At 37.5% G+C, this 24,070-nt stretch overlaps 1 protein-coding gene across 1 annotated transcript in view; it reads left to right on the top strand.

Annotated features, from left to right (window-relative positions):
• The window catches only part of LOC131663734 (rhodopsin-like), a 409,861-nt gene that overhangs the window by 74,311 nt on the left and 311,480 nt on the right, over nucleotides 1-24,070 (top strand). The window contains exon 2 of the mRNA XM_058934327.1: nucleotides 22,752-23,116. Coding sequence (XP_058790310.1) covers nucleotides 22,763-23,116 — 354 coding nt within the window. The 5' untranslated portion in view covers nucleotides 22,752-22,762. The remainder of the gene's footprint in view (nucleotides 1-22,751; nucleotides 23,117-24,070) is intronic.

Here is a 24,070-nt window from a genome sequence, read left to right as displayed (position 1 = left end):
GGTGTGAAGTAGAGAGGAAAACAATACAAAACTCCCTATCCCTTGCAACCCTCTCCCCTGACGAATTCGCATACAACATCATGAAGAAACCTGGATACATTGCTAGGATCGCAGGAGAAGCAGTTCATGTCATAAAATGCACCCCTACTGTATTGAAGGCACAGCACCTTAACGAATGCTACAATGAATTACCAGTAATTTCAGACAATGAAACCTGGTTTCTTACTCCAAAAACACATATCCTCAAAAGAAGAGGTACTCCAATGAACTGCAACTCCATAATACCTACATACTACAAAGTAAACAGCAAATGGATAAAACTAACACCCAAACCAATGGAAACAATACCACCACAAGCACTCAAACCTAACACAAACATAAAATGGAAATTTGAATCCATAGATTCATTAGCAACTAGCGGCATATACTCACAACAAGAATTGGACCAACTACAACAACAAATAATGTTCCCCATGGAAAAAGTATCTCTGTTAAATATTATAGCTAAAGAAATATCAAGAGAAGGAACAACAAAGGACATTTTTACAGAAAATACACTTACAAAATTGGCTGAAAGCACGTGGAATCACATATTCAACAAACTAATCACGTGCGGATCAATCTCGTCAGTAATCATAATGATATTAATATTACTGCAAATAATAAAATTGACGATTGACACCATCATCAGAGGATATACGCTGCACATGGTTTATGGCTGGTCTATGTATCTACTATGGGCCTTCTTCAGCTCAATAACTCAACTGCTAATGATACTAGGACGACAAAACCATGAAAGTATGACAACAAATAACAAACAAAACGTAGAAATTCAACTAGACACAATACACACAAACCTGAACGACACAGACGTCAAGATACAAATTTACCCGGATACCCACTGTCCTATTCCTCAACAAAACTTACCTCTCGAATCAACAATAATCAAAATACAAACATGACCTATTTTCAAAAAAAGTTTAATTGTCGTGTTGTTCAGTACCCCAAATGCTTTACGTCATGGCCACATTTTAAGCGGGGAGGGGAGCGAGTTATTCGCTTTAGGAATCTAAATTAAAAACAAATTCCTTATCTAAAAAAAAAACAAAAGAAAAATATATTTTTACAAAATTACAATTATAATTACACTTATATACAACTACAATTATATCGATGGTCTACACGTGGACCTATGATTACATTGTAAAACTCACTAAAAACCTCCACACATACTCGACGAAAACCATTACAATACACTAACAAATCATAAAAAAATAATTCGCGAAGATTCCAAGTATCTTCATCTGGACCGTACTCCCCCAAGAAGAAGGCCGTCTGCGTCACTCGATCGCAATGCCTCAGAGTACGCACTAATTTCTATCTCTGAAACTAACAAGCAAATAGGAAACAAATTAATCAGACATATCAATATACCAATATACGAACATACATTGTAAAACACTTACATCTATTCTCACATATTTTCGGGTCCCGGGCTTAGGCGCGACTGGTAAAGGCAAGCCCTCCCGTCTGGCTTTTTTACCGCATGGGAATACTGCCAATCCGCAAATTAGAATAAAGAAATATAATGATAATAATAACAACGAATAAGAAATCAATTTGTAAAATACTTACGCAGACCATCGAATGACGCTTCCTTGGAAATCCAAACATTGTAAAAATTGAACTGTACAAAGTCGAGCAACCGCGCTCCTCATATACTAAATAAATACACACACCGCAAAAATTTCTTTATAAACCGCTAGTAGCTTTGAATTTCAGAAGTATTTTTATGCAAACATTGCAATATCTTAGGCCCTGGGGTGTTACGTCTTACGACGCATCCTTTTTATAAAATGCTCATTCGCGAAATTCAAAGCTACTAAACTATTCGCACGTCAGCAAAAAGCTAACTAAACGCGAGGTAAATGACTCTCCGAAATTAAGCCTTACGACGCATCCTTTTTGTAACATATGCACATTCAAAACTGCTAAGCTATTCACACGACAGCAAAAAGCTGTCGAAACACACTCCGAAACTAAGTCACCAAAACGCAAGAATTTATAATCAGCGAAAACAAAATGTCACACAATATCGCAATACTGACCTGAAAAGAGCTATAAAAGATATAAAAAGCAATGAACAAATTACTCAGTCAGTTGATCAGTAGTCCGTCAGTCAGTCAATAAGTACCTGTAAGACTCAACTCCGTACACACCGGTCCGACAATTGATGATCATTTTACTTAATAAACTAGCGACTGTTACAAAGTAATATCGTGCAAGTATTATTCAACAACCTATCCTATTCAATTCAACAAGCAGTTAGAGCCTGCTACATTTATTCAATTCAACAAGCAGTTAGAGCCTGCTACACTCATACAATCCAACAAGCAGTTAGAGCCTGCAACATTTTATCAACAATTAAAAGCTACCTACGATTATCAAGGTAGTACAATTATCAGACATACATTTCCACATACGAGTACATTTATTATAAGTGAGACATATCCAACCACTAATCAACATATTGGAACGTCTCATTCATTAGCTATTCGTAGTTGATGCACAAGACGTAACAATAGAACGTTTCCGCAAAGTCGGGTCTCGCCAGCACCGGCGCTTCCGTTAGTTTTTCTTACGTTTTTCAAATGCTTCGGTCTGCTCCGGTCCCTAATACCAGCGTTGGCTTTTGCGCGTGAGCTTCGTTAGCGGCACCTTCCACACATGCCGAGGAAGCGTCGTAGTTGTTTGACATTTCTGGGCCGAGAAAACGGTATCCCAAAAATGTCACCTCCGAACATCCGAATTCACATTTCCCTATGTTTACCCCGAGTTCCGCATTAACCAGCCTTTCCATTGCCCGCTCGAGCCACACCAGATGATCGCCAAAGGTCTCGGTCACGACTATCACGGCGTCAAGATACTTAAATACAAACGGCTCAAATTCCGGACCGAACAGCGCATCCATCAGACGCATGAATGTTGCCGGCGCGTTTATCAACCCAAAAATCATATAATTGCATTCAAACAGGCCCATCCCTCGAACCGCGAATGCCGTATACTTCTTACTTTCTTCGCTCAACGGTACCTGTAGATATGCATTTTTCAAATCGATTTTCGAGATAAATCGCGCTCCACGCAAACGATCAAAGATCGCGTCAATACTCGGCATCGGGTATGCGTCTACTTTTATCGCCTTATTCACCGGTCTCAGATCGATACACATTCGATTTGTACTGTCCTGCTTCCTCACGATCACCGGCGCGCTGTTCCAATCGCTTCTCGACCTTCGAATCAACCCGGATTCCAATCACCTTTTCGTTTCCCGGCGCATGAAGTCCATTACTTGCTGCGAGTATCGCCTCAAAGGGGTCTCAACCGGCCGCGCACCCTGCACGTCTATTTCGTGCCGAATCAAATGCGTGCATACCGGCGATTTCTCGGGCACAATCCATCGCACCAATTGCTCTATCAACTCGCGCTGCGAAGGTCGCAGTTCGGAAAGTCCGGCGACCTCGGCCCTGAGCACGCGTGAATCCCGAGTAGCTCGGAAATTCCACTCTCTCGCGTTTCAACTCGGCAAACGAGTGCCACGGGCCATTCCTTATATGCCAACGCCCCTCCGCATGCTCCGTGCCGATACCGAATTCTTCGATGATGTCCATTCCGACTATCATATCATACTGCATCGGCATGTCCACGACTCGCATTTCTACCTCGCGCACTACTCCGTCAATTTCAACTCTAAGACGAAGTCTCCCTACGATTTTCGCTTTTGCTCCAGCGAAACCAAACAACGCCACATCGCATGGCTCAATGTAATCCGTAAACTCTCTTCGTACGCACTATCCTACAATGGCCAGCATCACTCCCGAGTCGTAGAGCGCACTATACGGTCTCCCTGCGATGTGTACTACCAAAAGCGCGCGGTTTTCCACCACGTCCGCCTTCGGTTCACCCATGCACACGCGCACGCATAAGCGTGAGACTTCCTTGCTGACTCCAGTATGCGCGTTTCCCACCGATTCCTTACTCATCGGTTCGCGCCCTGGTCCGCTTACCGCTCCCAGCAAAGAGCGGTAAGGTTGCTTTCACCGCAACCTTACCGCTCAGCACCATGAATTCTTTCGACGAGGTGACAGTCGTCTACCTCTCGTCTCATGTCGTGCTGGCCTGAGCCTGCTCCGGGGCCTGTAATACGCACTTCGCACCTTCTCCCGAACTGCTCAAAGACCGTGTAGTTTCCACGATTTCTCCCGAGTCTTGAATACCATCGTCCGGTACTGGCGCTCCCGTCAAATCCTTCCCGATTAACCCGCGCCCATCCGTCGGACATTCTTGGATATTCCCTCGGTCTGCTTTCAGCGTTTGCGGGCCTGTTTCACATTCTCGCGCACCGACTCGGCCTCACGCAATCTCAGCCACTGCTCGTTAAACCCAATCCAATCGAAATTGTTCTTCATACTCTCCGTTTCGCGCCCTGTGTACTCGCGATATGCTGGAGTACTTGGCCGTGCGCCGCTTGCCCCCTTGCCTCCCACAGTCCGCCCTCCAACAGTCTATTGAACGCGATCTCACCCGGATGAAGTGCCCCATCATGCGATGTTACGCGGGGCCCGCTGGGCGCGCGGAGTCCGTGTTGGAGTTTCCCATAGCCCTGATCCATTCCCGACATTCTGGGCATATTTCAAGGGTTCCACTATCAGAGCCGCAACCCTGGCACCTTCGCGAGCCCCGCGCCCCCAGCGTACACTTGTTTGCATAGTGACCAAGCCGCTGGAATTAATAGCAGCGCACTGGGCCTTTATCTTCGCCGCGTCTCGCAGCTTGGTTAGCGCCCGCGCTACCGCTTGCCTCAGTGGTTGTTGGGCCATCCTCACTTTCTTGCGGAGTCCGTGTATATTGCGGGCTCGCGCACTCAGTTTTACGGTGTCCGTGCCCCCCACATTTATAGCATACGCCCCGGAACGCCGCTCCGCCAGATGCGTTACTCGCCGCCGGGACTGTGCCACCCGATGACGTCCCGCTGCGAGTCAGCTGCAGCCGTGACAACGCAGCCACTACGTCTGTTGGTAACGTGCCCGGCGAACCCGCCGGATCCTGTTGTGACGGACTTTCCTTGCTCGGACCTCCAATATCGCTTTCGGACCTCAACGCCAGCTTCGCCGTCCTACCGCGCTAACCTTTTCCGCTCACAGACTGGACAGACGCGACAAATTTTTCCACCGCGAGGCTCGCGCTTCCGATACCCGATTTCGCAGTTTCGTTCGCCGCATTTCCTCGATACGCAACCTCCGGCATCAGCGATTCTTGCGGCGTAGGAGGTGGTCGATATACATCATCGATGTCGCGCCGACGTTCGAATTTTTCTCCCCACGCACGCAGCTCTACCAACGTTTTGACCTTCTTCGACCTGATAAACTTCCGCAGCGTCGGATACAAATTAACTTTAATCAGCTCGAGCTGTCGCCGCTCTGAGAGTCTCGGCTCCAGCCTACCCGCGATATAAAGAAAAGCCATAAGATACTGGCCTAGCGGCTCGCCCTCGCCTTGAGTCGGCGGCGCAACGCGTCATATACGTCCTCGCGCGAGCGTCGCGGGCAAAACTGTCGTCGAAACTCATCTTTAAACTCGCGCAGTGTTCGCCAACTCGGACGATTTGTTTCCCACCAAAGCATCATTTCCGAGCTTGTAAATGCGGTCATCAACGCCGACAACATCTCCGCGTCGCGAAATCTATAAAAAGATTGCACTTCGTGCAGTCGTTTGAGAAATTGTTCCGCCGTCAGCCCGCCCTTTGTAGTAAATACTACCGACCAGTTTTTCAACGCTGACACCGCGTCTGCCGGCCGGCCATCGATATACCGAGCTTTTGGCTTTCTTACGTGATTATCGTCATCGGAGTCATACTTCCATGCCTCGTCGTCCTCGAGCGCTGAGTCATGGCTCGCTTCGTCGGACTCTGACTGCTCTGACTCCTCCTTTTTATCTTTATACTGGCACATTTTCATCCCGGCATTCCCCATCGGTGCTAGGCGCTCATTCTCGCGCGCCCGGGCGGTCAACCGCGCAGATTCGCGTTCTGCCACGGACCTCGCGTTAAGCGTTCCACGCGCCGGAGTACTAGTGTCTTTAGGGCCGTGCGCCCTCTCATCTTCTAGTGCGCCATTCACTCGCCTTGGCCTTCGATGTTCCGCGCTCCGGGCACCGGCAATGCTTCTCGCACTGGCCAAATTAAACTAACCGCGCGCCGCCAAATCGACGGCTCCTGCCCATGAAAGCTCGTTCGTCACCGCTGTCTGCGCACCTGCACCGCCTCGGTTTGTCCGTTAGCAAGACCCTCCGGTCGCGCGAGGCCCACCGGTGCCGACCGATTCAGCGCCGACCTCAGATTTGTTCTCAACGGCTCCTCGTTCGCAGTCATACGTTGGTTACGTAGTCATACCGTTGGTTGATCCGCGTCGCCGCGTTGTGAGACCTCGCCCGTCGTCCGCCGCGCAATTACCGCTGCTCGCACCGCCGCCTCCCAAGCTTCCAACAACGCGACATCCTGCGCCGCTGACACGGCTGTCATGTCAACGGTAGTCGGGATTTCGCCCGCTACATAGTCCTCTGCTTTTACCGGGGGCGCTGATTCGTGGCGCGCGCTAAATAAAAATACGCGAAATGCCCTATCCTGCACGGTTGCTGTTGTCCCCTCCGTCGCCAGGCCCTGGGCCGACATTCATATTAGCAGGTCGTTTAAACGTGTCTCTCGCACGCGTTCCCATAGTTCCTTTAACTCCGGCGTTCTCATAACTCGTCGCCTAAAGGTTTCCGGTCGCGCGCGCGGCTCGCCTGGCTTCGGCCGTTTTGGCGACCTTGCTAGAGGCATCGTCTTACCCGCCTAGTTCAGCGTAAACAAACAGACCCGCCGAGGATTTGCTCTGCGACTCGCATCAGTTATCCGTGCGTACGCTAAATCTCTTGACAGCGGTAACTTTGGTGCGAACACGCAACACAAAATCTTAATCGCTTAGCCCACACAAACTTAAATTCAAGCAGCCAGAACTGATGATACAAATCACACGCTTTAATTCCACAACACACAACACATACCAATCATGCACATTAGCCAAAACACCAGGCTCGCCTCGTCGCCCCGAACTCTAGGCAAGATTTCAAATTACCGGCTCTAATCGCGCAATATAAACACAGCGACTGTTACCCTTCTTGGAACGTTCGGACTCTGGCGTAACTCGAGCCTAGCGTGTTGATGACATAACGACAAAGAAATTTCACTTTCAAAATATAATCCTATACTCTCTCAGCGTCTCACCGGTACTTACCCGCAGCTCAGCGAACTCGCCGAAAATGCACAAGTCAATCAAAGTATCGCACCGCCTCTGACACAAAAAAAACGCGATTTCGACCAACCGCACTCGCGATCACTTTTACCTCCCGTCAAACAAAGCGATCTAGAAGATTCTTCCGCCGAAGGAACACAAGGGATGCCATGCAGGGGGGGGGGGATATCTCCTCAATACACAGCCAAATGCGCTACTGCTATGCCCCCTGCGATTTATTAAAGGGTCCTATTTCGGTGAAGGAAGCCGGCGCTGAATTCCACGGGCATGAATCTACCGCGATGACGGGAAAGGTGAATAGAAGGAGTCGGAATAAATACAAAGAGGCGATCCCTTTATTTACGCCAACGGAAATTACATCTACGGTTTTTACAAGTACAATGGTAAACGCGATCGCTCAATCTACAAAACGCGACAGCAGACGGCGAATAGGGGCGTAGTAGCTCAACTATCATACGCGACGAGTCTAGAATACATAGGAGCGGATTCGTTCGACTATCAACCGCGACAATTCAATTCGCGGCGTTGTACCGGGCGAGAGCTGGTACGTGAGAGAGAGATCCGCGAAATGAAGCAGAAACAAACCCACCGGGTAGCTCCTCCTGCGGCTCGCTGGTGAAGACCCGGCGTTGGCGGAATCGTAGTCCAGCCGGCAGTGGGGCTTGTCGGATCACCGGCGGCGGCTGGTTGGCAGCTGGCAGCCGGAATCGGCTCCACGATCGTCTGATGGTGATCTCCGGGGGGGGGGGGGGGGGGCTGCTCAAACAGCAGCCGGAGACTTGCCACACAAAGACGTTCTCTTGTCCTGGGGTTTCTCTCTCTTGGCACGTCGTCTAGCTTCTCTCGCGCCGTGACCTCATTAACGTACGATCACTCTCTAACTGTCCTCAATCTCTCCCGCTCTCCTAATTCTCGCGGCGCGAGCTGCGCTTTCCGCGTTCTCGCTCATTTCTCTTCCTCTCTCGCTCTCTCTCACGCTCTTCGCGCTCTCGCTCCTTCTCGCGCCGTCTTCTCCGCCAGCCGCGCTCTCCCCTCTCCAGGCCCTGCAACGACACGAGCGCATGAATGCTATGTTGACCATAGCCACGCTCGGCCGCTACTTCCGTGCGAGGAGAGTGCCGCGCACAGGGTTAGCGAACATCGCTATCAGCCCTGTCACAGGATGAAGATAAGGAGAAATATGTTTTGCCATTTACAAGGGATGAAGATTTTGATGAATTGAGGGACAAGGATGAGACTACGTAGCATTAATTGAAATATTTGTACGAATTACGCATATCTAAATTACTTTTTTTTACAGTGAATTAGTGCGAAATGTTGATGAGGTCCATGCTCCTACTGTCGTTGGCAGCAAAGCCAAATACGACCTCTTCAAGTTTATGCTCAACAACGGCTGTTCAAAAAGGATTGTTTGCTTGAACTGGGGTAAAAGTCTGATACGGAAATATGTAGATGAAATTATAATTGGAAGAGTAAGTTGACTTCGATTACACATTTTTTTCTGAAAAAATTGTATTATTAAAACTAAATATTTATATATATAATATATATGTATATATTATTACAGATTGTTCACATTGAAGGAGCTTTAACTAAAGCTGATGCCTTAAATTATTACAAGGAAGCTAACAACCACGTTCCTTTTGAATTATTAATTAAAGAAGGGACAGTCATTGAATATCTTGGCCAACGTAACATTGACAATGTTTAAGAGAATGTTCAAATTCAAAATGTAACATTTAGTGATATTGGAAAAGTTAAGGGATTAGTTTGTGAGTATATTAATTATTTTGGTTTTCTTAGAATATAATAATAAAAGCTATAAAAAATTTATTTATACAATGTATATTTTTTTGCAGGCATAGAAGGAAATATTAAAATTAAATTTTTCAAGTCTGAACTAAAATACAAGAGTGGAGTTTATGGCTGCGGTGCTATTACTGATGGAGAATCGAAGGTCACTGTACATATCAGCAATTTACATACTCGAATTTTGAAAAAGGAGTCCGTGTAAATGTGATAGGAGAAGTTGATATGTCAGGTATGTATAATGTATAACAAAAAAAATATTGCTTTCACCATATAAAAATTAATGATAATTATTTGTAATTTTAAACAGGAGGACCTGTTACTATAAAATGTAGAGATGCAAATTCTATTATTGAAGTGGAAGGAGCTCCAAAAATGTCACTTGCAGCAGTTTCACGTGGAGTAAAAACTCCTAAAAGAGGGCTGCAGTAATCAAAATTCATTTGATTATTTTTTTTTCATTTTTTTAAACGTTCATTCATTAGAATTCTTTTCATTCAATTATTTATGACAGATCTCAGAATTTTTAATATATAATAACTTATTTATATTATATTTAAGTGCTAAAAGATATTCTCTGTGAATAGTAAATTTAGTGTACAACTTTTATAGAAATGTAAACTTGACTGATAGGAATTAATTTATCATTTTTATGTAACTTTTACTTAACGATACCAATGAGTAGACTGAACATAATGTTATTTAAATACAGTTAGATATATAGATTAATTAAGATTAAGACAAGTGAGCTTATGATTGTAATATATAGACTAAATGTAAAATTCTTAACAAAAGTAAAAAAATATCAAGTAACGTTTCATATTTTGTTCAAAAATTAAAATTTTTTTTTCAATTCAACCTATCAGGAAAATTTGATTAGTGCTTCGAATTAATATTTTAACATACTTTGTAGTTCCTTTTTAAGTTAGTATTATGCTTCAAAATTGTTTTGCATAAAATATTTATTGTTACTACATTCGAATAAAAATATTTTCAAAGCCCTATTTTTCCTGATATCACATTCTTTATCAAATATATTTCTCCTGCATGAATTTCATTCTAATTCAAGTAAACGTAAAATTCAATATTTAAAGGTTTCACCATCATTGACATTAACAAGATTGCTTTTGATCAAGAGCAAACGCTATTGCCATGATTATTTCTTTTTTTATTATTTCAAATGACAAACACTTTTAAAAAAAACCGCACTGATAAATGCCAATAGAGATCATAGCAAGTCATTAATTCAATAAATTGTAAATGTACTCACGGCGCTCTCAAATGTTTGAAAATTGAATTTTTTTATCATCAATTCATATTCCATTTTATTAACCTAATAAAAGTAGATTACATAGGCGATACACATTAATTGTAACATACAAACGAGACGAGCAATAAATATATCATCTTAAGTTATTGTGAATATAATTATGGTATGGTGTACTCATTTATTTTATCAAAATATTCAATTTCAATATTATAAGTACAAAATTGTACATTTTGATGTAATCATCTTTTTAAATTTTACATTTAGCTTATCATAGTTATAACGTCATTATAAATATCATTTCAGGTTCTTCACTGAACATTTATATATTCAATAAATATTACATCACTGTAAAAATGAACAGTAGCTGTGTATATAAGTATTTGGAATTAATATAGATTTACAAGTTATTATTTAACCTCATTTGCTGTATTGGTTATAAACTATGTAACCTGCATTGAAAATATTGAATGTTTTTATTTGAGAAACCGTATATCTGGTAAGAATATTTATTATAACGTACATTTTAGTTAAGATGGCTTATTCAACTGCAATTGAAATCAAGTTCATTTGTAGATATCATTGAATAGTCTTTGCATTCGCATTGGTTGTTACTATAAGCCATACGTACTAAACTGTTTTTCAAGTAAATTTAAATAAATAATAGAGCATATCTACATATATTTGGCAATGCATACTGTTCGATTTTAGTAAACTACATTATTTAATATCTTCATGAAAGCATAAAAAAAGAATACACATGTACATATATTCACATTTTTGATACACTGTGTTCAATTATCATGTTTGTTACATATGAACATTAGAAATGTTTGAAATTTTTTTGATATTAGGGGTTTTTATTTAATTTTATAGTAATTACAGCTAATATATAAGTCATTAATTCTCAATGTATTTTTAAACAGTGAAGCTAATATCATGTCTCTTTTAATTATAATATTATATAGTATATAGTATAGTATTATGCATCTTTTCAGGTTCCACAGCTGCAAATTGTGAATTGAAAAAACAACATATTTTGTTTTTGAAGAGTACATTTCTTTCTAAGTGAAGAAAAACATCATTTTTTGGATTGTAGATACTAAAAATTATATTCCATTCCGTTGCATTGTTTTTTATGGTTCGTATCTTTATTCCGAAATACTAAAATTGATTAAATTATTGTATTTTTCATTATTATATCTATTTTTTTTAGGTTCTACATTTTCACAAAGTATACATTATTAGATCAAGTTTTCGTGAAATTTAAGTATTATAGTACCCGGCATTAATATACTTTTTAATGTACTCGTACGTATGTAATGTAATTGATTATAACTTGGAAAATGTTATAGTTTTTTATTTACATAGTAATTGTTTTGTATACGTATAAATATATTTTATTTCAACTTAACCAAACTAAACCAAGCATTATACCAAATTCCAAAACCTAACCAAGCCAAATATTATATCAAATAAAAAAAAATTAAAATAACATAAAAGCCAAAACGACATTGATACTATTTTACATTGATTTTATTTTACATTACTATATTTTACATTGTTCCTTTTCTCTTTGAGATTCCTTTTTTTTTCTTCGCAAACCTTATTTTGCTGTGCAAAGTTCTCTTCAGTCATAAGCTACATCACCGATAATCAAGTCCGAGGAGCGTGCTTAACAATTGCAGTTTAACTGCTATTACTCATCAACCTTATTTTTATTGTCTAATTTTACATTATTTTTTATTTGTTTATTTGTTGTTCGAATAATTATTTTTCACACATAACTTTTAAAATATGGGTCGACGAAAACGCACGGATGAAGAAGCAGAGATAGCTCAACCACAAAGGCGAATAAAAGATACAGAAGGTCAACGTCGTAGGTGACAAATTGATCGCCAACGTATTACTGATGGTAATCGAATTTCAGAAGTAAATGTAGTTGAACAAGATTACTTAGGATTAATGAACATATTATGCCAACATTGTCAATCAAAGCACTTCAAAGATGAAAAAGTTTCCAATAAAGGACTATCTTTTAATGACTGTTGTGGTCATGGATCAGTAATATTAGATCCATTTCCTGATTTTCCATCTGAGCTTATTAATTTATTCAGTGGAGAACATGAAAAATCATCGATTTTCTTTGATCGTATATGTAATTATAATAATTCTTTATCTTTCGCTTCATTCAATGCTAATTTAGTCAATTTTCAAACCCGTAGATCAGGTCCATACTGTTTCAAAATTCATGGACAGATATATTATCAAATGAATACGAGTACAGCTCTTTATCCAAGTGATGGTGAAAATCCGTCGTATGGTCAACTTTTTATAATTGATCAAAACGAAGCTGTCGATTATCGAATTCATCAAAATCCACTTACAGATTATGATTTAATGTCAACTTTAGATTGTATAATTCGTAATAATAATATTTATGCGAAATCTTATGAAATGATGAAAGAAGAAATACGCGTGGTTGGCATCAGGACATGCATCGCCAAAATCAGAATCGTAGGATCACACGTTTAGATTATACAAAATATCGGGTAGCTATTAGAGAAAATGAATTCAATCCTATTATAAGAGGACGTAGACTATTCCAACAATGGGTCGTAGATAGTTATGTAAAAATTGAAAGAGATAGAATTGAATATTGCAAGAATCATCAAAAAGAAATACGAGCTGATACGTATAAAGGTTTACACGATCACATGAGGAATTGTACAAATGATGTTAATGGACGTGTAGGTAAAACTGTGATTCTTCTTCCATCATTTACAGGCTGCCTAGGTATATGCAACAATGTTACCAAGATGCTATGGCTATTGTAAATGAGACAGGAAAACCTGATATTTTTCTCACAATGACATGTAACCCAAATTGGCCAGAAATATCTAAAAACTTATTGTTAGGTCAACAAACCGCTGACAGGCCTGATTTAGTAGCCAGAGTATTTGATTTGAAAAAAGATAATTTGCTTAACATTGTCGTAAAAAAAAATTCTTCGGAAAAGTTGCATCTTACGTAGATGTAATTGAATTTCAGAAAAGAGGATTACCTCACATGCATTTATTGATTACATTAGAGCAAGGCTACAAAATTACTACAACCGATATAATTGATAAATTTATACCAGCTGAAATACCAATAAAATTACAACATCCACGTTTATTTGATATCGTTATAAGAAACATGATTCATGGACCTCCTGTGACTGGTGCATGAAAGAAGGCAAATGTTCAAAAAATTTTCCTAAGGAATTGAAACCACATACTACTATGGATGAAAATGGTTATCCACATTATCGTCGAACAAATACCGGATCTGTTTATGAAGGTTCTAATGGGCATACAATTGATAACAGATGGGTAGTTCCATATTGTGTTGAATTATCACTTATTTTTGATTGCCATATTAACGTGGAAATTGTTTCAAGTATTACAGCTATTAAATATTTATACAAATATATATATAAAGGTCACGACGCCGCTACAGTTGTCATTGGACAAGCAAAGAATAGTAATATTATAGAACAGGATGAATGCCGTAATTTTATTGAAACCCGTTATGTCGGTCCTGTGTAAGGATGTTATCGAATTTTTAGTAAAATATTGCAAGATAAAAGTCACAACGTTATGAGATTACCAGTACATTTACCTAATGAACAAACAGTCACAATTATGCAGAATGAAGATGATGCATTATTATTATTAAGTTTAAATAATTCCAGTAGTATGTTACTTGATTATTTTATTTTAAATGCAAATAATGAAACAGTATGACAATATTATTATACAGAAATCCCAAAATATTATACATACAAGAAAACAAAAGTTAATAGTCAACTTACTTCATCGTGGGTAACTAGAAAAAGGTATTTTAATTGTATAGGTCGCATGTTTTCAATAAGCCCAACACAATTAGAACTATTCCATTTAAGATTATTACTACATGTATGGATTATACCCCAAAATGTCCAAAATGAAATGTCCAACCCAAAATGTGCAAAGGAAAATGCCCACAGAAAATAATGTCCACAAGTCAAATGTCCACAATTGATATGTCAAATATGTCCAAATTTTATTCACGTATTAAGATGGTGACCAATTATTTTGAGATATTCCAATTCATTTTCTTCGTCGACATAACTTTGATATGCGGCAACGACGGCGGCAATACGTTCTTCGGCTCGAAGTTGGCTGCTTTTAGGCAATTTTTTCACTTTTTTACCCAAACTTATTTCCCGCGACATATACTCAACGTCAGCCTGTTCTTTCTGGATCTCCGTAAGAAAACTGTAGAGGCTCGGATGACGGCGACCAACTAATATTTGGAAGCGGTTATGCCAGCCCTCGGAAGCATTATTTGTCCGCGCAACTCCTTGAAGAACAGAGTTGTACTGATTCCATAGGGCTGGCGCGTACCGAACTCTTACTGCTTTTCTCCGGCCAATTGCTCGAATACCTCGGACGTAATTAATTTCAAAGTATGTAGCTATTGGAATAAACTCTTCTGGCATTTCATTTTGAAAGAGGTCGAATATCTCTGGCACATTGTCTGGGGGCACGTAGGCTAAGGCACACATGGAATGCGCAGCTTCTCGAATACTATTGTCATTCGGATCGCCGTACTGTTGCTGTAGACCTTCAGATTGTATTTTCCGGTATATGCTTTGACGAAGATGAAAGAAGCACAGTCGAATTATATTTTCACCGAAATGATTTTTCACAGCGTTAATTATCGCCAGCTCGAAATCAGTCATTACAATCTGAGGATGACGTATTCGTATACCGGCCTCTTCAGCAGCGGAGAGAGTAACTTCTATGACTTTGGAGTATGCTATTTCTTTTTTATTTTCCAAGAGTGCGTAGACTAATGGTATAGCGATTTTACGTTCAGTGCCTTTGTAAGTTTGGGTAACTGAACCCATTATAGTAAAAAGCTGGAAGAAAATCGATGGTACAGTGTCGAACGTACCATCTAGGAACCAAATTGTTGAGCTGAACAGCAATCGTAAATTTTCGCGCGTTGCGAACACTAATATTCTGTCCGAATTGTAATCCTCGTCTGTATGAGAGTCATACAGCAGGAAAGTATCTCCAACGAGCGTTTTTGTAAAAGTTTCAGGTATATCTTAAATGTTATACTTTATAATAAATGTATAGCTGCAGGAGATGGTATGTAAAAAGATATGTTGACTCTTATACCTTTTATGTCTTCTATGGTAGTGGGATTAGACGGTAGATGCAGTAAACGTTCGCGCTGTATAGTTTTTTTAATGTTGCCAATGTCAGGTAAACGAGCTTGCACAGCTTCATTACAATCCTGTGCTTCTCGCGTTATAGCAGAAGGAGGACGAGCACGGTCACTTATAGCCGAACGCTGTTATATCAGCTAAAATTATTTCTATTCAATGTAGAAAAATATAGAGTGGTACCTTAATATTTCCCATAATGCGCACAGATTCGACTTCTTCGGGATTAGGTTCATGAGTGTGAGAGTTTGCCGACCCACCTCTCCGAATCAAAACACTGCGACCCGTGCTGACGGTAGTCAAACGCGCGGCGCATTGACCTCGATATCGACACTTCCAATATTTTACATCACCTTTGGAAGTCGATGCAGAGTATAAGAAACCGTCAATGTGTCCATAAGTAGAAGACCCTTTCTTAATTATTTCTAATGTACGATATGCCATTGTCGAGGTTCAACGAAAATTTTGAAAAATCATGAGTGAGAGTGTACACAAATGTTAATACATGTAAGATATGAAAGGTTATGGTGAATGAAAAAAACGCTATCGGGAAAACAATCGAAAGCAAAAAACTAATGAAATACATATTTTTATTTTGGACAATAAATAACTGTGGACATTTTGGCTTGGACATTTTAGTTTGGACATTATGGGGAGATACCCATGTATGTAACGGTCCTATTTATGAGCTGTTATTAAATCACTGCAACTAGTCTAACGTATTAATCTGTTTAGTCAAAACAATACATTAAGCGGCGCTACCTCACTGTTTACGCGACTGTATACAAATAAGAGTCGAGTCAAAACAAATAGCGTGACGTCACAAATAATAGACATAGATATAATGAATCATAATATTGTGAAAAATATGTTAATTATAGATAATTTGAATATAACAAAGTATCAATTATATAGATTTTAACATACAGATTCACAATATCTTATTCAATCATAAATTTATAACGAATATCGATATGTAAAGTTAATTTATTTATTAACATATGAAATATTAGAAAAATATAAATAATTTATATGTAAAATGAATAAGCATAGAACATGAGTAAGAATTGGTTTCATTAATAACAGCTAAATAACAACTGTTATTAATAAATAAACAACTAATAATTTATTTAAACAATAAGCGATATATAGAACGAAAATATTAAGTTAATACTTAATAATTACAATTTTATGATTTAGAAATCTTAGATAATTAACCTAATAATCGCATATTAAGATTAAAAGAAAACCGTTACAAATATGAAAAATTAGTCATAATTCAAATGTTATTAATTAATTTAAATAATTAATTTTGGAAAATACTTCCAAAATTAATTAACTATAAAGTTATATGAAATTTTAATAATTTTCTATTGTAAATAATGTAATATCACGTTAATTAACTTTATTAGTTAATAACTTTTGACGACACTATTGGCGATAATTATATATTGTATAAAATCAACAAATAACTAGTTCTGTAAAATTTACATATGTAAAAAACTTAATATTAATGGTTATTTACTTGTAAATGAAGAAAAATCATTTCTCAAAATTCGCGAATGTCTCTCGAATTTCCGATGAAATCTCTCCTGCAATAATAAGCGGGAAAATCTGTGTATAAATAGGCCCACCTTTGCACAGGCTAGATTCATTCACTTCTAGCCTTGCAAAGTGAGCGCATGAGTTTGAATAAACTTGGATTAACACCTAAGTTCTTTCTCTCATTGTGATTTACCAAGCAAGACTAACCTTTCCTTATAATTTGAGCTCGACTTATAGAACATCTCGCGCTATAAGAAACTTGGGCCGAATTATATCCTATCCAAGAAAGACTTTAGCTCTGCTTATGGGACAACTCGCACCATAAGAAACTAGGGCGTTGTCTGACTTTCCTCGATATTTTATAATTACTTATATATATTTGATTTACTTAATTATTGTATTTGTTTCACTTAGCTATTTTCTTGAAATTAGAGTAAAATCATCGGAAACATATTCTTACTCATTAGCTAAATTACGAGAGTTCGAATTATTTTTATTTATAAGTGATACGAACATCACATGTAAAAGGGGCTATCAGTTTCGATGATCTAAAAACAGTAATGTTTTATATCCATCTTTTACAGCAGCATGCCTGGCGTTAGGAATTATTGAAGATGACGATGAATGGAGTAAAGCCATGACGGAAGCAGTGTCTTGGATCATGCCAAAATGCCTCAGACATTTATTTGTTCTTATACTGATTCACTGTCAACCTATTTATCCAGAAAAATTATGGGAAACATTTAAAGATTCAATGTCTGAAGATTTTTCACGTAACAACGATTTGAATATCAACTATCAAATGGCCTACTCAGAAATAAATAATATTTTGATTAAGGAAGGAAAAAGTATTGCTGACTTCCCATCAATGGACCAAAATGTAATGATTGACATTATCGATAATTATGACAATGATATTGGAAATCATCGATTACAAATTGGCAATCAACAATATGAAAAATTAAATGATGAACAAAAAAAAATAGTTAATAATATTCTTAAAGCATCGCGTTCAGATAATTACATTGGCTCTACTTGCTTTTATATAGATGGACAAGGGGGATCTGGGAAAACTTTTATTTATACTACTATTTATAATCTATTAATGTCAGAGAATATTAAATGTTCAACAATGGCATACACTGGAATTGCCGCAGTATCACTACCTAATGGAAAGACAGTACATAAAACTTTTGGCTTACCAGTTCCAATGTTTAATGTTCATCTTCAAATATTAAAATACAATCTAACGAAGGCATGATTTTAAAAGATACTAAAGTATTTATTTGGGATGAGGCTCCTATGGCTCCTAGATATGCTTTAGAAATTGTAAATAGAACATTACAATTTATAATGAATAATGATCAACCATTTGGTGGTAAAATAATGGTCTTAGGTGGCGATTTTAGACAATTGCTTCCGATTAAAGTCAATGAAACGCGCAGTGAAATACTAAATTTATCTATTAATAACTCACAATTATGGACATTATTTTCATTATTTAATTTGAAAACTAACATGAGAGTTTTACCATATGAAATTGATTTTGCTAAATATTTGTTAGATGTTGGTAATAGAGCATTACATGATCATGATGATAATATTAAGCTTCCTCAACAATGTATATTACCGCCAAATAAATGTATTGTTCAAAACATTTTCGGCAAGTTAATAGAAGAGAAAAAATTTGATAAAATTAGTCATTGTGCAATTTTATCTGCTAGAAATACTGATGTAGATGAAATTAATGATAGAGTCACTAATTTGTAAGATGAAAGTACAGAGCATATTTACACGTGCATAGATAGTACTGAAAATTATGATACTGGTGATATGGAAGAAGTACTTTTACCAGAATATCTCAACACATTGAACCCCATTAACTTTCCTCCTCATCGATTACGTTTACGAAAATTTTGCATAGTGATGTTGATTAGAAATATTAGTCTTAGTGAAGAATTGTGTAATGAAACAAGATTACAAGTACTTGATTTTTCTAATCATTTATTAAAATGTAAAATATTGACAGGCGACAAGCGCAATAACATTGTATTTCTCAATCGAATTACGTTGTATTGTGAAAATCAAAATCCATTCACGTTTAAAAGACGACAGTTTCCAATTCGATTGGCTTTTGCTATAACTATTAATAAATCTCAAGGATAAACTTTGGATAAAATTGGTATTGATCTTCGAAGAGATGTTTTTAATCATGGTCAACTTTATGTTGCCATGTCTAGAGTGAGATCGTGGGATTCATTAAAAATTTATCTAAGTAATCAAAGACATGATTCCTTAGTTAAAAATTATGTTTATAAAGAATTGTATCATTAATATTTTAATATATTTTACGAATTTTTATTTTTATTATGTACAAGTATATATAATGTATTTTCATATGTCATTAGGTTTGAGCGCGCAAAGCGCGCTATGATGTTCTAGTAAACAAAAAGCGACCAAGGGACGAGACAACAGATATAGCAATAGAGAATACATACAATTACGCAGTAGTATATTCAAATAGAGATGACAAACGATTTTGACATATGGATACGTAACGTAAAGAGACAGAACAAATAAACACTTATACAAACATAACACGCATAAATTGATTTACATTTTATTTCCCGTTTCGTCTCTTACTGCTTTTCACAGGGATATACTTGATAAAGTGATCTTTTGTTTATTTACATAGATCTATATGTTTAGTTTAGCACTTGGATCCAGATGATAGGCCAGAAGGGGCAAAATTCATGCGCTCGCATCGTCACCTTCCGTGGAAGCGAATAAAGTCACACTTTCCCGCAACTTTGTTTGGAGGGGGCGATATAACGGTCGGATAGATCGACTCGGGATTTAATAGAGAGAGGGTGACAAAGGAGGATATCCTCTCTACTGGAAAATCTTGAGTTAAGCAGCGACACACAGCTCATGTGCATTGCGAGCTTGGCAAGGCACTTTGGTTTGGTCCTCCTGACTGATTAGACCTTAGTATTCTCCGCGGGGTCTAGCACTGAGCTCAGAACTCCAATGAGGCCAAGACCTTGATCGAAACCTCTTATCCTATCCTGGACTAGACAGGAGTTAGCTAGGGACGAAGTTCCGCGGGAATAGACAGTGCGCCTATCTCTTGAACGAACGATATCAATTAAATCCAGGAAATTCCTAATCAAAATAATTATTGAACTCATCTTCTTAGTTGAGTATGCAAAACGCGTGCTCAACACACGAAAGAGGCAATAATTTCCTTTCCGTAAATCCGAACAAAAACTTTTCTGTGATAGAGTCGGGTCCACGAACTTGACACTAAACTAACATATCACAAAAGATAATCTCTTTTAGTAACATAATTATAAGAACACAAGCTATTCGACAATGTATTTCGATATGATGAATTATTTTATTGTTAAATTGCTTTTGTAACAGTTTATATTTTGGTGAATAACACTATATACTTCTTCATAGATCCAACAGATAATTGTAATCAATTACGATTTGTTCACCTCAGTCGCTGTTAATTATTTTAGTAAATACTTCAACGCAGGCATGAGTTTCTCATATCCCATTAAATTAAAGATAATATCTCGAAATCTTTATCTACAAAAAGTTTATCAGCTGTTTTCAAGAGTCACTAAACCGTGTTTTCTCATTTACATAGAACGTTTCTAATATATCTACTTTTATATCTAGTTGTGTCAATTTGAAGCCTTTTTTTGACCTGAGTAATAAATTTTAATGAAATATTTTTAATTCATTGCTTTCATTTTAAAGTAATATTTTTCAGAAATTATACCAATATTGATTATGAAAAATTTTATAACTGCTAGGAACTTTTCAAGTTATGTATGTATAGAAGAAATTATGAGACCGCACCCAAAAATAAATCAAAAACTGTCAAAAAATCATCGACGCACACGATTCTGTAATCCAGCTGACATTACTGTCTCTTAAAATTTTTATCTCTACCAGTCATTCTATCTTTCGCTCTCCTCGCGTTTATTGTTTCTCTTTCTCTGTAGTCGTCAGTCACTTCTGGCTCTAACAATCAGCTTATTCGTCGCACTTAGAATATAGAAGCAGGTATGAGAGTATATACCCATATTCTCTCAGCCTGAAGGCGGCGAAGGAATGATTGTAAGAGCTAACGCACGAATCAGCAAAGCCGTAATTTTCTATTACAGTATATGCATCGCTACGATCTCTTCTTCTGTTATATCTTTTGTTAGTAAATATTACACTAATCAGAAAATTCGACCTACGACTCTATTTACAAATATTAATTGTGCAGAAAAAAGGAAGATATGCTTCAACTACTGAGTAACCTTCTGGGCGTCCTGGTTGCGATATTTATGCGCGTAGACGTGCGCAAAAAAGTTTGAAATCTAAGAAAGAGAGGAAACACACATTTAACTTCACTGGTAATTGAAACAATAACATAAAAGATGTATTACCGACCTATTATGAAAATAAAAATATATAGAATCACCAAAAAAAGAAACAAAAATTGTAGCTCGGAAATATCGTGTTATCTGCGGTATCCAGGGAGAAAATCAACCATTACGAGCCGGTAAAAATGCTCTCGGTTGGACAAATAGAACCTCCGGTCGGCGATACTAGCAGATTCCGCGCGCATTCAGTGATAGAGAGAAAGTGAAAGAAAAAGAGAAAGAGCACCCGTCATCGAGTCCGTTGCTACTCTTGTCGTTGTTCCTGTTAATGTTGCTATTATTATTGGATTTCGGGGCACCAGTAGCAACTAATAAAGTACCAATGAAGCCATTTACAAGGTTGGAACTTCGGCTTACCAAACCAAACATCAACGAGATCAAGTCAAAATAGTCCAGCGATCCGCAACAATGCGGTTTTCAGGTGCGTTCACTCGTTGAGCCATCGATTCTCCGTGTCTCTATGTGTTTCTTTATTTCTCTCTCCGCACACGTTTTCGCCATTACGGCTCACCAAAATTCGCGCCACTCCCCACTTCCGGCTCCATCAATCAATATCTTAAGCAGACAGATCAGGCATAAGTATTGCGTTTACGCAAATATATATGCACCCAATCTGACATTGATGCAGATATGAAGAGATAAAAGACAGAAAAGCAATCGCTAGCAATACAGTTTTCTCCGTCATAATTTTAAGATAAATTTGAATCTGTATTATAAAATATTAAAATGATAGGTTAAGTCATGAAATTTTACAATTAAAAGAATATCAAAACATCACCAAACGCGTTTCAATCATAATTTAAGTGTTAATCAATTTTTGTTCTTTCAGTTAAAATGTTATTGATTTCGATAAATTTCGATGAATCATTGTATATTTTTATAGAATACTTCAATATTTGTAAATATATGTCATGAAATTAAGGTTCTAAAGATTTTGAAAATAAAAAAAAATGATATTAAAATATTCATCGTAGATCTAAAGCTGGTGTATAACGAAAAATTATCGACTATTATTTATGAATAATAAGATTTATGAATAATAAATAAAGTATAAATAAATAAATTGTCTACAGGATCAATCAGAATGGCATCGCATTATTCCGGACCGATGTACACAGCGTTGAGTGCTGTCGCTCAAAGAGTTGGCAACTTTGGTGGTTTTGGTGGTTTCAATAATCAAACAGTGGTAGATAAGGCACCACCCGAAATTCATCATATGATTGATCCTTATTGGTATCAATTCCCTCCGATGAATCCTCTTTGGTACGGAATTCTCGGATTTGTGATCGGATGTCTTGGTTTTATCTCAGTGATTGGCAATGGAATGGTCGTCTATATTTTTGCTAGTACAAAATCTCTCCGTACTCCGAGTAATCTTCTTGTCATCAATCTTGCATTCTCAGACTTTTGCATGATGTTTACCATGTCACCTCCAATGGTATGCTTTAACTGCATTATTTATTTAATATATAACACAAATAAAACAAAAGTGTAGCTAAAATAGTTTAAAATAGTTTTATACTTTTAGTATAATGATATTATATATAAATAGATTTGTATCTATAAAGATTGCTTAAATAACTCTTTTATTGTTGAGATATCTCATGTTGAAATTCCTGTTTCATGATTTTGAATCTGCTATATTTAATTTTTTTAAATTATGAATATCATTCAAAAGTTTAGATAAAAACTGTAATGTATTATAATATACATGATCTATCTAAAATAGAACTAGATCGCAATATCTAATTAATCGAAATTAAGTTTGAAACGAAAACAAACTTGAAAATTGTCTTTCTTTATTTTAAATTAAAGGTTATTATAGAAAAAAGAAAAATTTTTAAAATCTTTCCCTGAATTATAAAAGAAATCCTTTAAAAATAGCGATATATGAATTTTTCTAAACAAAATTTCAAAGTTATCGTAGTTAAAAATATAGTCAAATTCGACTATACTTTATGCTCCAAATGTTTTGAAGTTAAAGGATTTTGATTCATGAACTGTTGGGTTACACTAAAGTTTATAAGTTTGGAGTCAGTGGGCTTGGAGTTTGAAGACTTAGAGTTAATAGATTTGGATTCGGAGACTGTGGATGTAGGATTTGTGAGTTTGAGTTGATATGTACTAAAAGAATTCTGACTGTAAATTTTTTAAACTACTATCAACTGTCTGACCTCTAAAAAATCCCTAATAGATTTTCCCATATATTTAACTACTAAAATTTAGAAGTTCAATATGTGATAAAAGGAAAGATATGTATAAGTATTGCGGAATGGCATCTCGACTGGCGTACGTCTAAAATTTTTTTACCCATATCTTGTGCAATCTTTCAAAATTTGTTTTGACTTGAATACCTGCGAAAATCTGAGTTGGAACTCATTGTCTTTGCTAA

Source organism: Phymastichus coffea, unplaced genomic scaffold, assembly GCF_024137745.1.
Source record: "Phymastichus coffea isolate CEN01 unplaced genomic scaffold, Cenicafe_Pcof_1.1 PCOF00002, whole genome shotgun sequence".
NCBI classification, from domain to species: domain Eukaryota; kingdom Metazoa; phylum Arthropoda; class Insecta; order Hymenoptera; family Eulophidae; genus Phymastichus; species Phymastichus coffea.
Note: the sequence above shows the minus strand (reverse complement) of the source record. Positions and strands in the feature narration are given on the sequence as shown.